Source organism: Acipenser ruthenus, chromosome 12 (assembly GCF_902713425.1).
Source record: "Acipenser ruthenus chromosome 12, fAciRut3.2 maternal haplotype, whole genome shotgun sequence".
Lineage (NCBI taxonomy): Eukaryota > Metazoa > Chordata > Actinopteri > Acipenseriformes > Acipenseridae > Acipenser > Acipenser ruthenus.
In genome coordinates, this window is record NC_081200.1 from 29,276,485 (window position 1) to 29,293,218 (window position 16,734).

At 35.8% G+C, this 16,734-nt stretch overlaps 1 protein-coding gene across 5 annotated transcripts in view; it reads left to right on the forward strand.

The window, feature by feature from the left end:
• LOC117416444 (receptor-type tyrosine-protein phosphatase C) overlaps positions 1-16,734 on the forward strand; it is a 47,529-nt gene that overhangs the window by 19,436 nt on the left and 11,359 nt on the right. For 4 of the 5 annotated variants that reach the window (XM_059034778.1, XM_059034781.1, XM_059034780.1 and 1 more), the window contains 13 exons: positions 873-905; positions 1,531-1,662; positions 3,738-3,854; positions 6,489-6,632; positions 8,238-8,440; positions 9,104-9,164; positions 9,517-9,625; positions 11,129-11,163; positions 11,252-11,361; positions 14,724-14,814; positions 14,966-15,042; positions 15,167-15,203; positions 15,301-15,398. In XM_059034778.1, the coding sequence (XP_058890761.1) occupies positions 873-905; positions 1,531-1,662; positions 3,738-3,854; positions 6,489-6,632; positions 8,238-8,440; positions 9,104-9,164; positions 9,517-9,625; positions 11,129-11,163; positions 11,252-11,361; positions 14,724-14,814; positions 14,966-15,042; positions 15,167-15,203; positions 15,301-15,398 (1,247 nt within the window). The remainder of the gene's footprint in view (positions 1-872; positions 906-1,530; positions 1,663-3,737; positions 3,855-6,488; positions 6,633-8,237; positions 8,441-9,103; positions 9,165-9,516; positions 9,626-11,128; positions 11,164-11,251; positions 11,362-14,723; positions 14,815-14,965; positions 15,043-15,166; positions 15,204-15,300; positions 15,399-16,734) is intronic. The other variant, XM_059034779.1, reaches the window with a different exon arrangement.

Consider the following 16,734-nt stretch of genomic DNA (forward strand, 5'->3'; position numbering starts at 1 on the left):
TCTGCAATTGGACCTAAAGAACGAAAGTGAGAAACTGATCTAGAACCATTTATAGTTCTTGTCCCAGGACATTATTTTCCACTAACTTTAGTCCAAGAAAATGGATCAAACTCACTTAAGTTTGATTACATTTTGTGTGCTGCAATTGACTATCCCTGAGGAATAAAATGTTTAGTTTTCACCATGCTAAAACAAATCCACACTCTAAGAAGGGTTCCATTTACATTTTACCTCTCAGAAACAAATACAACCTTTTTTTCAGTAGTAACACTGCACATTTGTATTTTTGTGACATTGTATCAACAAGAAACAAAACCAAGACCAAAAATACAAGGCACAAAAAATAAAGAATCTTGAGCTTTTTTTGGCTTTTCAATCAACATAATGACAAACTCATCAGTTGCTGTGGAGCAGCCTTCTGAATTGGATGTGCCCTTGTACATTATATGAACAATGTTGACCTCTGCATAAAAAATCGTGTTTTTTCCTTTGCTTATGTGATATGCTTATCATTCACAATACTGTCCCCATCACTGCCAGATCCACATTATTGGTTAAATGCTTGATTCACTCTCACTCTTACCTCAAATGTTGCGACTAACTTGAAAATACACTTGTATGTTTTTACACATGTTGTCTTGCTGTCAACCCATGTCAAACACAGCCTCTACTCATGCCTATAACCTTGTAATAATACACTGCATGATACTGAAGAAACTTATGTCACTAGAACCTTATTTTGTGGGTAAGTCTCACTTTACACTGACCCAAGCTTCAAAAATCATTTGTAATCCAACCATTATCTGTATTTGCCATCGATGTAGACAATTTAATTGCCATCAAATAACATGTCATTATTCACATTCTTCTAGATCCTGATACCACAGATGTTCGTCCTCCATTGAGTATGTAGCTTCAAATTCCATTTTATTTCAAATTCTCTTGACTTTTTATGTTTGTAATTATTAAGAGTTCAGTTATCTTTGCCTTCAATAGACATATGTAATGGAGGCTAGATCAGCCAACGCGTCTTTTTACGAGCAAGGATCAGCACACTCTATGGCACTGCAGGTGACTCGATGGTGTACAAAATGGGTTTAAAAGATAAAGGGGTTCTTTTTACTATACAGCCATACTACACCAGTTCAGTGCGACAAGGCGCTCAACAAAATAAAAATAAAAAAAGTAGTTTGTCAGGTTCTTTTTATTCAGATGGCAGACCTAAAATACAGGGACCAGGGTCATTTATTTACATTTAGATGTGTAAAACTATCAATAATTCAACTGGACGTTACCCAATAAGGCATTATCAAGGGACCTGAGTAAAGAAGGAACTAGAGAGTGATACAAATCAACTACAAAGTGTCGGGCAATAATATATAAAACGTGTACTAATCAAATCAATGTGTAAAAAGATAACAGGTCATTTTGACCTGGTTACACTTACTTCCATACATTAATAAACAAAGTCTTAATATTCGACTTGCTGATGCTTGCACATTATCAGTGACATTGTGTTGTTATTTACAGTTGTGAGAGATGAAGGTACAGCAACTGTTGAGAATCTGACTCCATTTACAGACTACTTATGCTATGTGACATCCTACCGCAACAATGTATCGTGTAACACAATCAATCAAACAGTAAAAACAACCTGTGAATGTAAGTATTTTGTTTATTACATTTATTTTTTAAAGAAATATTAGACATGTATTTGAATAAAATATTTTTTCGAAGAAACAATAATAAAACACTTTGAAATTGTTAATAATATTGTTATCATAATATATAGTACAATGTACACACCATCACATATTCTGCACATTTAATAGCCTTCATTCAAGCTGGTATTAAAGCCTTGTATCTCAGAAACCTTTTTAGGTAGTGACTTCATGTATGTAGGGCTATATAAACCCTTCATTCTAAATGTTTTGCTGAGCATGAAAGTGAACTCTGACCTAATATGGCTGTCATATTGAGGTTTGACATAGGGTCTTGATGGTCTTGGCACAGTTGTATTCTATAATTCATTTCCATTACAGGTGGTGTCCAGTAAAAATGTAACCTTTCACTGCCACTTTTTTTAACCACTTTTTCACATTTCAGTTTTGCTTTATGTTTACAAACCTTCATTTATTCTAGTTAACCTTTTAAATCAGAATGTACTCTTTCATAAATACATGAACAGTACATCTATAATATGTTTATCGAAACTAATCTACTAATCTATCTGCAGTAGAGTATATTCCTGTAATTTGTAACTAGTGAGTTGATCATTCATGGGGTTTCCATGCAAGTTTTTTTTGTTTTAACTCGAGACATTTACACAAGAAAAATGTCTAGTGTAAAATGCTTTTTTGGTTTTCCATTCGCTCAATTTATTTTACTCGAGTAAACCGGGCTTTTCACCCGACGCCATGCAAATGAATGGGAAAGGTGGGGGTTGATACGTAAATTAACTAAAGTACTCGTGCTGTTTTTGAAGATTACTAGTGACATTTTGTGAAAATGTGGTTTTCCATGCGCAGAGAACTGGTACAGTGAATCTAAGCTGCTGTAATAAAGCAAAATACCCTGTGCCTGATTGTTTAATAATGTGCTTTACTGCTCTTGACCAAATTGTTTTTCAATTTGAGGAGGCTCGTGCTTGTTAGAGATGCTCTCCTTTCTTTTAAGTTGTGTTCGATTTACTGCTTTGTTAAATATTAATGATGCAAACAAATAAAACACAATCAATATGTTCATTTGCAATTTTATTTGGTCAGTTCTGAGAGGGCATCAACAACTTGGATGTTGTTGCGCTGTTTTGGGCAATCGAACTGGCTTATGACATCCAGTTCACAAACTATATTTATTAACGTGACGGGCAGACATGGGTTGTCTTTGGACATAGCTGGTATCAAAAAAAGGACGGGAATTAATTCAGTTAAGCAGCTCACTTGCTCTTCATGTTTAACGTTAGCGTAGTTTTTACAGCAAGGGTATTCTCAAACAGCTGCTTTAATACTATAACAAGGGCATAACACAGTTCATGGTAAGTGGTTTTATACAGAACTGTAAACCCACAAGATATTATAGGGCAGCAGTGTGGAGTAGTGGTTAGGGCTCTGAACCCTTGACCGGAGGGTCGTGGGTTCAATCCCTGGTAGGGGACACTGCAAGGTACTTTACCTAGATTGCTCCAGTAAAAACCCAACTGTATAAATGGGAAATTAAATGTAAAAAATAATGTGATATGTTGTAACAATTGTAAGTCACTCTGGATAAGGGCGTCTGCTAAGAAATAAATAAATAAAAAAAAAGATATATACATGACAGATCAGACACAGCAAAAAACAATAATAAAAAAGACCGCCCGCATTAGCATTAAGGTGAACTACTCCACTGCTAACCATAAAATCGCCCATCAGCCACTACTTTCTGCCGTCTTGGAATCCACAGTAACAACTGACCTGATCTGCTGCAGTATTTATAGTTAAGGATAAACACGGTCCTTAATATTTACACGTGAAAGGCGGGTTTCCATACGAAACTGGGCGTGGATTTCCCGTGTGTTTCATCATTTACATGAGTAAATGAGATTTACCCTATCCTTCTCTTTGACCAGTTTTTTTCTGCCACAAACCTGATTTACCCGAGTAATTCTCCCAAACGTGAATGCGCATCGCCATTTCACGTGTAAATTGACCTGCATGGAAACCCCATGATTTTTATCATCATTTTTTACCTTCTTTTAGATCCTGGACAGCCAACCATTGTTCATAAAACTTTTGGAAATCATTCGGTTTCAATTACATGGTCACTTGAAGCAAAAAATGGAAATTTCTCATTTGAAATTAAGTGCCCTGCCGAAAGTAAGTATGTGATTGAAATATATAAAGTGGATGCATGTTTATGAATATATATATATATATATATATACAGTGCCTTGCGAAAGTATTCGGCCCCCTTGAACTTTGCGACCTTTTGCCACATTTCAGGCTTCAAACATAAAGATATGAAACTGTAATTTTTTGTGAAGAATCAACAACAAGTGGGACACAATCATGAAGTGGAACGAAATTTATTGGATATTTCAAACTTTTTTAACAAATAAAAAACTGAAAAATTGGGCGTGCAAAATTATTCAGCCCCCTTAAGTTAATACTTTGTAGCGCCACCTTTTGCTGCGATTACAGCTGTAAGTCGCTTGGGGTATGTCTCTATCAGTTTTGCACATCGAGAGACTGAAATTTTTGCCCATTCCTCCTTGCAAAACAGCTCGAGCTCAGTGAGGTTGGATGGAGAGCATTTGTGAACAGCAGTTTTCAGTTCTTTCCACAGATTCTCGATTGGATTCAGGTCTGGACTTTGACTTGGCCATTCTAACACCTGGATATGTTTATTTGTGAACCATTCCATTGTAGATTTTGCTTTATGTTTTGGATCATTGTCTTGTTGGAAGACAAATCTCCGTCCCAGTCTCAGGTCTTTTGCAGACTCCATCAGGTTTTCTTCCAGAATGGTCCTGTATTTGGCTCCATCCATCTTCCCATCAATTTTAACCATCTTCCCTGTCCCTGCTGAAGAAAAGCAGGCCCAAACCATGATGCTGCCACCACCATGTTTGACAGTGGGGATGGTGTGTTCAGGGTGATGAGCTGTGTTGCTTTTACGCCAAACATAACGTTTTGCATTGTTGCCAAAAAGTTCGATTTTGGTTTCATCTGACCAGAGCACCTTCTTCCACATGTTTGGTGTGTCTCCCAGGTGGCTTGTGGCAAACTGTAAACGACACTTTTTATGGGTATCTTTAAGAAATGGCTTTCTTCTTGCCACTCTTCCATAAAGGCCAGATTTGTGCAGTATACGACTGATTGTTGTCCTATGGACAGAGTCTCCCACCTCAGCTGTAGATCTCTGCAGTTCATCCAGAGTGATCATGGGCCTCTTGGCTGCATCTCTGATCAGTCTTCTCCTTGTATGAGCTGAAAGTTTAGAGGGACGGCCAGGTCTTGGTAGATTTGCAGTGGTCTGATACTCCTTCCATTTCAATATTATCGCTTGCACAGTGCTCCTTGGGATGTTTAAAGCTTGGGAAATCTTTTTGTATCCAAATCCGGCTTTAAACTTCTCCACAACAGTATCTCGGACCTGCCTGGTGTGTTCCTTGTTCTTCATGATGCTCTCTGCGCTTTAAACGGACCTCTGAGACTATCACAGTGCAGGTGCATTTATACGGAGACTTGATTACACACAGGTGGATTCTATTTATCATCATTAGTCATTTAGGTCAACATTGGATCATTCAGAGATCCTCACTGAACTTCTGGAGAGAGTTTGCTGCACTGAAAGTAAAGGGGCTGAATAATTTTGCACGCCCAATTTTTCAGTTTTTTATTTGTTAAAAAAGTTTGAAATATCCAATAAATTTCGTTCCACTTCATGATTGTGTCCCACTTGTTGTTGATTCTTCACAAAAAATTACAGTTTCATATCTTTATGTTTGAAGCCTGAAATGTGGCAAAAGGTCGCAAAGTTCAAGGGGGCCGAATACTTTCGCAAGGCACTGTATATATAGTATTTCACAATGACACAGTGATACTGAATACTAAACCCAGTGCCCTTCCCCAATTTTTATGCAGATATTGATTTGTAATATTATTTAATAATTTTGACATCATTTTGTCCTAAACAATTCCTTATGACAGGTGGTCTTTTCCTCGTAATGATCATGTTTCTGATCATATTCTTTTAACACTGATACCAATAAAGAGATCATATTGCAGCACTCTGTATTGAGCTTTAAGATGCTGTGCATGCTTTACGGAGCCACATCTTCTCCAAACGGATTTAGAAAGCAGGTTCCAAGGAAGAAAGTTTAACTGAGAAATTGCAGCAAAAACACTTTTATAAAACATGAGCCTCTTCCTCTTTGTCGGCACCATTAAAGTAATTTGTAAACTGTGTTCTTAAAACATTACACCACACTATAAAAGTTACACCTTTTGAAGTGTTTTTCCAAGAGGAGGTTTTTCCAAAAATAATATATATATATATATATATATATATATATATATATATATATATATATATATATATATATATATATATATTAAATGAGTAGCGATTCTGTAAGTACAGGAACACGCTGGAATATAAAGACTTCAAGGGTGGTTGGAATTGCAATGCACAGCAAGACTCACTTGACACCTTGCCAAGTTGTTTTTTTTCTTTTCTTATTATGTCACACATCACACATTGCCCGTTCACCCACCTGTATGTCATTCTTACATTTTTGTGTATATGTGGAGAAGCGCTTGTGTAATTGTGATTAAACATTGTATTGCTCATTCTTCTACTATACTATTCTGTATTACTGTTGATATGCAATGGTCATTAACTTTTTTAGTTTTACAGATCATTCTAATTTTGAATTGACTAATATAACAATCATTATAATCATGTTTTGTTTGCTATATGTTTTCCACTTGTGCATTTTCTTCCAGAAAAGTTCACTGATATACAGTCGGTCAGTGCTCATGAATGTAAAGATATTAAATACAATGGAACATATGATATACAGCTTTTGGCATACAGCAAATGTGAAAATAAAACATTTAAAGGACAACCTGTGAAAGTATCAGTACCCCGTAAGTACCCCTCCCCCAATATTTGTTGCATTTGTTTAATAGGGAAGACTGCGGCACATGTACTGTGTATGCAAACAAAGGATCACGCCAACTACTGTCCTCCTACTATATAAGCAAGAGAGGTTAAAATAAGCTTCTGTGACTTGTATTATTACTAGGCATGTGGTTTGAATGTCCACTTTCTATAAACTGTAACACAACATCTCTTCATAACATTGATTTCATGGCATATTTTCTGTAAGCTCTTTAATTCTTTACTAGGTCCAATGAGATACCCGTCAAGCTCAGGTTACTATCTTTTGATTTCCTAAAAGGAAAGTGTTTGAATGCTTTAAGGATTTGTTGACATGTGTTCATTAAAACTAACTGTTAACTGCCTTTGTTTTGTATCTATGAAGTGTGAATGTTTACATGGTTGATTTTGCTGGTATGATGTTTGCAATTTTAGTAAAGTGCAGCCATTTACTGCAGGAACTCACAGGGAATTACACCTCTTATTTAAATACAATTTTTTTGATGGGCTGTATTTATTCAGTGAAGGCGAATACCCAGCCTGAAGACGTTTTTGTGTTTTGTCAAACCTTTATTTTGGCTGTAAGCGTGTGTGATTGTATGTGTAACAAAAATATCTGTGCTTTATAAAGGGCGTCATTATTTATTTATTTATTTATTTATGCATTGCCAAGGGCTGTATTTTTTAATTTGTAGTAGCTTCAGTATTTTTTATAACATTGCTTATAAATAACCAAACTGTAAAGCACTGTCAAATGGCAATAATTTGAAACGTTGAATAAATGGTGTTGCATCTATCTATCTATCTATCTATCTATCTATCTATCTATCTATCTATCTAAACTGAAGAGGCATCTAAAACCCTCCTACTGTATGCTTATGCTTTCCTAGTTCGTCAAAGAGCTCTCAGGTAATAATGATTGCTTGGTGGTACAGCCTTTATGTATAGTAGTAGAAAGTACGTCGCAAGCGGGATTTTCAGTGCTGAAGTTGTGTAAGCATAATGTATTGCTTCCATTTTTTAGCATGAGAAGGCGATTTACTCACCCCTTAAAGTCGTACGATGTTTTAGACATGCACTTCCTATAAAGCGTGGTATGTGTGTGGTACGTCACATAAATAATGACTGTGGAAAGAGTGACAACTTTCTAAGTTGCATGGAAATCCGGCCTGTGTCTTCCTAGGGGGAAAAAATATCTGTGTATTAATTGTATAGTGTTTTTGATGCTTTCTCATTCGTTGCATGACATTTTGTGAATGTGTCATGGAATTTAACATCATTTTATGTTTTTGTGTTTTGTCATGTGGAATGTTCTTGACATTCATCAAAGCGTGACTTTGTAATGTGTAACTTGAATTTCGTGCTGCAGTGCAATTAAACCTTGCCAATGAAACTTTACCTTTCAATTCAGTCTTAGCAATATATGTGGGTATGCTTTGTACCATCATGCATGTTGATTGACGGCAATTTCTCCAAAAGATTGTCTGGGAAGTTTCACAGTGTCTCAGACATTGTGCAGTTTTTAAATATGTTTGTGTCTAAAATGGGATGTGTAAAAGCAAATGTCTAATGAATTTTCTCTTTGATACCAGGTCCAAATAAACCGACATTTAGAACCCAAATGCCACAGAACAATGAAATACAAATATATTCTACAGAATCAGCAGAAAATCAAAAACCTTGGTATCAGTATTCATCAAGGATAACCATACCAGATGAAACACAATGGATAAATTGGAAAACATTTGAATTCACTTACAAAAATCTCCACTATAGCACATTTTACAAATTTGAGGTAGTCATGTTTTTGTTATTTTTTGTTTTAGCTTTACCAAGTCCCATGTCTATTTATCATTATACTCCCCTCAGTCCTGTTTTTTTTCATTGTTTGTGTCAAGATTTTGATGATGATCACTAGGTTAGGCAATGACTGGGTGAAGGTGGGAGAATGAGAAAGGTAGGATTTAGCCTAGGGGCTCCTCTCTGTCCAGATAGTTGAGCCTCCAGGGCAGGAAGGATGGAACAACACTCTGCTACAAATGTGGGGATGCGGAGAAGCACAGCAAAGAAGACAAAAAGGAGTATACCCAAAGTAGAGGTGTGCAGACACTAAAATGACCTGAAAACACATTTTAACAGGCCTGTTTTGGTTTCATTTAATACCTTCCAATTATTTTTTTTATTTATTTATATTATTCAATTTAAAATGTGAATCGGATAATCCCAGAATCTGCATGGCCCTATCCCCAGAGGGGCTAGCCATGAGGGGCTAGCCATTGCCCTGCCTATTGAACATCAACCAGGCTTGTGTAGAAACTGTTGTTGTTTTTTTTTTTGTGGCGACTTTAGAGTTTGTTTACTTTTACAATTTTAAAGTAAAGTTAAGGATAATAACACAGTTGAAATAACATAATTTCAAGATTAAAGATGAAAAACTGACTATTTTATTTTATTTTAGGTAAGAGTAAATAATACTCTTGTAATAAGTGAACATGCAACAATTCATGAAACCACTAAATGTAAGTTCCTGCATTTTTTTTTGTACGTCCTCTCTGATTTCCCAACATTTTCCTGCATTTAATAATCCAGTCAGAAATCTCTTTTTAGAACACCAATGAACCTGAGAGCATTAACATTAGTAATTAAATCAAAATAACTTAAACTGGTGTTATCCGTTTACAGAGATCTGAACAATAATAAAATGCATATTACATTTTAATTAATAAGTTTATACTCTCATAAAAGACTCATAAGGACATTACATTTTTAACCTTTCAGGGTTGTTACATACTAGTAACTGGTGCCATTTCTATGTAATATATTGTAAAATGTACTTTATTCGATTTTAAAATGTAATATTGTATTTATCAGATAACGACAAAGCTTTGATTGGGTTCCTGGCATTCCTCATTGTTCTGACCTCTTTAGCCCTTGCCTTTGTTGTATACAAAATCTACTTGCTGCAGAAGAAAAATTCAGAGTAAGTACAATATAATTAGTGTATGCTTTGCTTTTGTTTCGTTTTTCACCTCAATGGTAATTACACTTACATATTTATACCCTTGTTGCTAGGGGGTGAAATGTTTGTTCTTCCTTTTACCCCATTTAGACTGCTTACTAAATATCTTTGTATCGTCCACTCTTCAAAAACACTCAAACTACGAATGTTCCCCACAGCATCAATATCAATTTTCAAGGAATGACAGACTGAGAAATATTACAATCAAAATGTGTTTCTGCAATTCTATTGCAAAAATCTGATGGGGCCATGTTACCCCAGCCAGACAACACATGTCAACCATGCAGTTATTATACCCCATGTGATTCCCTGGCTTGCACGTTTTACTAACCATTGGAACACTATTGTGACTGAACCCATGGAAAGCAACAAGATCTTGTTAAATAACTACGAGTATTTTATTTTATTGTATATTTAAGGACAGGTATATGCATGCCAGTGACATGCTTTTTCTTTATTGGACATGGGCAAGGGTCTAAATGAAAACACACAATACCTGATTGGTTCATATTATATCTGATTGCATATCAGGCAAGACCTAATTAACTTATTGTACTACCAATATTGTTAGTATTTACAAATTATGCTTTTTGAGGGAGACTGCACCCCAGAAAGGTAGTTTATTACACAGCTGGCTATCTTAGTTATGACTACACATAGAAGCAACCGTAAAACCTGTGAGGGTAGCTTCTATGTTTTATTAAATCTCCTATTTGCGACAATAATACAGAAAACTAGAAAAGAGATGGGTTTCCAAAAAGAAAGGGAAAACATTGTCAATCAATCAATTCAGTGTATTTATTTATATAGCGCCTTTTATACCACGGTATCCTAAAGCACTTTTACATGTCAGTTAAAACAGAAAGAAATATGCAATATGAATAAGTACTACAAATAACAATAAAATAAAGTTGTGTGTCGTCTGCGTAACAGTGAAAATGCACACTGTGTTTACGAATGATCTCATATACATATACAAAGAAAATAATATGGGACCAAGAATAGAGTCATGGAGGACAACACAAATACTGGTAGATAATCGTGATACAGACTCCCCTAAAGAAACAAAGTACTGTCTGTTAGTTAGATAAGACTTAAACCAGTTCAGAACAGACCCAAAACATTTATGTACAAACAACAGTACATTTCGAATAAAAGAAATAGCCATATAAATATGTGGGGGGAAAAAAACTGGGGATTGGCACTTTTCATTCTTGTCGCTATTAATTCCTGTTGCAATAAATATAGGGGGTCCCTAAATATATTTAACTTGGCCCCTTTTGTAGATATCACATTTTTATGTAGCCAATCACTTTAGTGTAACATTGCTTTTTTTGTACAGGTACAATGTTTTAGGTCAGATAATCATAAACAGTATCTTAAAGGTTTTTTTTACTAATACTGTCTTTGTATTTGTTTGCTTATTACTTAAATGGTTATATAAACATGTTTTACTTGTTCCAGCTCTTCTGATGAATCTGTAGAGCTCATTGGACGTGGTGAGTATTATTTGCATCAGCCTAATTCTTTTACATCTTTTTGTTTCTTTCCTACATTTTCCTTGTGTTTTTCTCATACGCTCCACAGATGAAGACAAGCAGATTCTCAATGTGGAACCCATCCCAGCGGATATGTTGCTGGACACCTACCGAAGGAAGATAGCTGATGAGGGGAGACTCTTCCTTAGTGAATTTCAGGTAAAGATCAAGTTTATACACAGTGGCTCTCAAAAGTATTCACCCCCCTTGGACTTTTCCACATTTTATTGTGTTACAACATGGAATCAAAATGGATTTAATTAGGAGTTTTTGCCACTGATCAACACAAAAAAGTCCATAATGTCAAAGTGAAAAATAAAATCTACAAATTGTTCTAAATTAATTACAAATATAAAACAGAAAATAATTGATTGCATAAGTATTCACCCCCTTTGCTATGACACACCTTAATAAGCTATTGTGCAACCAATTGTCTTTAGAAGTCACATAAATTGGTTGAATGGAGTCCACCTGTGTGCAATTAAGGTGTTTCACATGATTTCAGGTTAAATACACCTGTCTCTGGGAGGTCCCACAGTTGGTTAGTACATTTCCTAACAAAACTTACATCATGAAGACGAAGGAACATTCAAAGCAAATCTGGAATAAGGTTCTTCAAAAGCACCAATCAGGGGTAGGATATAAGAACATTTCCAAGGCATTGAATATCCCCCGGAGCACAGTAAAGTCCATTATTAAGAAATGGAGAGAATATGGCACAACTGTGAATCTGTTTAGAACAGGCCGTCCTCAAAACAAAAAAAAAAAGGGCTCTAGTCAGGGAGACCACCAAGAGGCCTATGGCAACTCTAAAGCAGTTACAGTCTTCCACGGCTGAGCTGGGAGACACTGTGCATACGGCAACAATAGCCCGGGTGCTTCACAAAACTGGTCTTTATGGGAGAGTGGCAAAAAGAAAGCCACTGTTGAAAAAAAAACTCACATCAAATCTCGGCTAGAGTTTGCCAGAAGGCATGTAGGAGACTCTGAGAACAAGTGGAAGAAGATTCTATGGTCTGATGAGACCAAAATAGAGCTTTTTGGCCTCAACGCTAAGCACTATGTTTGGCGCAAGCCTAACACTGCACATCATCCTGAGAACACCATCCCTACCGTGAAGTTATGGCGGTGGCAGCATCATGCTATGGGGATGCTTCTCTGCGTCAGGGCTTGTGATGATAGAGGGCAAAATGGATGCCTGCTGAAGTCTGCAAGAGACCTGGGACTTGGGAGAAGATTCATCTTCCAGCAGGACAATGACCCCAAAAATACAGCCAAAGCCACACTGGAGTGGCTTAAAAACAAAAAGGTCAATGTCCTGGAGTGGCCCAGTCAAAGCCCGGACCTCAATCCAATTGAGAATATGTGGAAAGATTGCTGTTCACCAAAGGTCCCCATTCAACTTGACGGAGCTTGAGCAATTTTGCAAAGAAGAATGGGCAAAAATTGCAGTGTCCAGATGTGCAAAGCTGGTAGAGACTTATCCAAATAGACTCATGGCTGTAATTGCTGCCAAAGGTGCCTCTACCAAATATTGACTCAAGGGGGTGAATACTTATGCAATCAATTATTTTCTGTTTTGTATTTGTAATTAATTTAGAACAATTTGTAGATTTTATTTTTCACTTTGACGTTATGGACTTTTTTGTGTTGATCAGTGGCAAAAACTCCTAATTAAATCCATTTTGATTCCATGTTATAACACAATAAAATGTGGAAAAGTCCAAGGGGGGTGAATACTTTTGAGAGCCACTGATGAAATACAGTTTTCCACAACATTGTTACTTCTGCCTGTATTCCACTGTACAACGAAGCCATGCTGTGGTCATACCGAGCCCTCGTAGTGCGGTTAAGGAGAGCCTGGGTTGTTTTTCCACTGCAGAGCCAAGCCGTGCTACTGACGTCACACGCAACGAAAGACAGCTGTTATTAATTATTGTTATTAATTAATTCAGTTTGCCAAAAGATGCGCAAACAAATGGTGTTCAAAAATTAACAGACCAGTAGTACAGCAGTATCTTGTATTGTTATATATTTTGTAAATATTTAGGAATTTATTTTTTTTGTGAACTATTATTATTATTATTATTATTATTATTATTATTATTATTATTATTATTATTATTAACTTTCTTTCTTTTCCCCACCCCTTGGGAAGAGGGAAATGGGGGAGACATAACAGACCAAAAAACATCACAGCAATACAACATAATATCAAGACAAAAACAAGAATATTACAACAAAATACAATAAACAATTGAAAAAACGATGACATTTCTATGTAGCTTGAAATATTCACATGCCTTCCTGCAAAAGTACTGTATAGCTACCAGAGATGCAATTTGTCACAGCTTATGATATTTTACTTTGGTTGAGAAAAAAACTTATATTCACACACATTTCCTTTCCAGTGCATGAGAGAGGATAGAAGGCAATGGAGCGTCAACAAGCTCCAATTTATTTTTCTCAGTATAAATGTCAAAAACTTTTCTTGGGTCTATCAGGTTCCTTTCTGATGAACTGTGCAATATCATTGTATGTCATTTGAATGAATCTGGATTCGAAAACTTGCCTCTTGAACTAACTAGGCCTACAAGCACAGTCCCATTTTACACGAAAATATATTTTTCAATATAAATAGTAAACACAGGTATGTGTTGGAAGACTTGCCCTCCTATATAATTTACTTTAAAATGACTTGAGCGCCTCTCTCAGTTGATCAATATAGGAACAAAAAAGTGTTTTATTTATTTTTTAACAAATAAATTACAGATTATGATTCTCTTGCGAGTCACAGAGAGAACATGATTATTATCATATTTTAGTGCTCAAATTCTGCAATGCGTGTGTGTTTGTGTTCAATATATTAGGTAAAAAGTGTCTGTTTTCACTTTCACAGTAGCAAGTGTTTACATTTTGAAAATCTTGGGCCTGCATTTTTATGTATGCTTTTTGTTTGGGGGGGGGGGGGGGGGGGTATTAATGAAAAAGAAGACCACAGTGTTATGCTTTCTTGTAACTGATGATAATTTAGGACGACCCCTATGTTATGCGAAAGTAACTGAGAAGAAGTAGAGCATCACCTATCCTGTAACAGGCATGTAAACTAGAACTCGAGTACTATTTTTCCATTAAAAAACAAATAATAATACAATGACATAGAAATTAGGTGATGTACCATCAATGACTAAAAGAATAGTACATGTTCTTCATATTGTAAATGTTCAGTATTGTAGTCTATGGGCAGCAGTGTGGAGTAGTGGTTGGGGCTCTGGACTCTTGACCAGAGGGTCATGGGTTCAGTCCCTGGTAGGGGACACCGCTGTTGTACCCTTGAGCAAGGTACTTTACCTAGATTGCTCCAGTAAAAACCCAACTGTATAAATGGGTAACTGTATGTAAAAATAATGTGATATCTTGTAACAATTGTAAGTCGCCCTGGATAAGGGCGTCTGCTAAGAAATAAATAGTAGTAGTCTTTTTGCTTGCATTGTTATAAGTTACATACTTTTGTGTTTTAGAGTATACCCAGAGTTTTCAGCAAATACGCAACAAAAGAGGCACGCAAGAATTGTAACCAGAGCAAGAACCGCTACGTTGATATACTACCTTGTGAGTACACATATACTGTAGCAGAACCGCATGCAATACAGAATGCACATCTGTTTTTTGAAGGTGTTAAATATATGGATAGTATTTATTATTATTATTTTTTTTATTTGTTTATTTTTTTTAAGAAGTCTGATCTGTTTTTCTTCAACAGATGACTATAATCGAGCCATTCTTTCCCCAATTAATGGAGAAGCCGGGTCAGAGTATATCAATGCAAGCTTCATAGATGTAAGTATTTTGTTGCAAGCATTTCATTGAAAGAAATGTATATAGTAGACAGATATTGTTCACTATTTTAAGGTATGCATGCAAAATATACAAAAATATTCACTGACATACCTATATTTTACAGGGCTACAAAGAACCAAAAAAATACATTGCTGCACAAGGTATTTTTTTTTTTGGTTTGTTTAAACTATGAGGGGGCATGTTGGTTTGGAAGCTATGAAGATCTAAACCCTGAACAATATTGTGTATGTTTGTTAGGTCCAAAGGAAGAGACCATGGCTGATTTCTGGAGAATGATTTGGGAGCAGCAATCATCCATTATCGTTATGGTGACCCGTTGTGAGGAAGGAAACAGGGTGAACTAAAACCTCATTAAACCAGTTAAATAAACTGAAAATAATAGCATTGATTATCCATGTACTAAATCATTGCTGTACAAATATGGGTTACGGTACACTTAACTCACACACTCAAATAGAAAAGTCTGCCAATTTTTGTCTTAGCGCTTTAATAGGTTATTCTAAGATAAACAAAGTGAGGAAAATACAAAAATTATGCATTTATTTATGAAATATAGGTGAAAATATTACTGCGTATTACCTTTCAGTTCAGAGCGGTGAGCGTCGGATGTAGTAGCCACTAGAGGCTGCTAGAAGGTGCAAAACAAACGTGTTGAAATAATCGTAATAGTTAGTTTGATAGTGACAGTTTTATGGGTTAGGTTTAGGACATTACAAAAAAATAAAAGCAATAGTTGTACAGTGTTTTTTTAGGAAAATTAAGACTGATCTTTAGATCTGTGTTGCATGTAAATGTATATTCAGTTAAGTTTTTTTTTCTTAAAATAAACAAATAAAAACAGACCACCTCTAATTTTCTCCAAGGGACATCCTCCCTCTCCTACGTGTCGAGACCAGTTATACACACACACACAAACACACATACACACACACATTAGGGCTTCTGCTTTCGGTGTTTTCTTCCGACTTTTCGCCTCTCCCTTATGAATTAATTTCACAATTAATAGTTTCTCTGTTTTAATTCAGAAACCGAAACACATTAAACAGTGCTCAGAGTAATTAAAAGTAATTAAAAGAGGAGTTACAGTTAAACACAATGAAAACACAGATGCTGGCGAGAAGAAAATTATGTTAATTTAAGGTAGGGCTAAGGAAAGGTTGCGTGTGCGTGACGAATCATCCAGAGTGAAAGGAAAGTTTGCTTCCAAATGTTTTTTAAACCTCATTCTGTTTAGAATAACGTCCTCAATCACAGATGTGCCAGCAGAGGAAGTTGAAGTGATCACATTGAGCAATCATATCCCGTATATGCAAAAAAAGACACACTGAAAAAAAAAACACCACACTACAGCAAGCAGTTATCAGAAATCCTGCTATGATGTTAACACGAAATGTGCTGCCTGTAAGTGTAAAAAGTGGGCAAAAATCATGGACTGAATGGGCTGCTTCTAAAACACAGAGTAACTGTGAGGCACACAGATATAGAGAACATTTCTGAATTCTAAAGATCTGATTTCTTGTAGGAAATCCGTGTGCTGACTGACCCTTACTCACAAGTGCTTTTTACTGCATATAATTCATTATATCAATATTTTAACAGAAGACATGCAATTTATTTGTGTTTTATTTCAAAGAATAGATGTAAAGAAATGTTTTAAAACTATAAAATTGA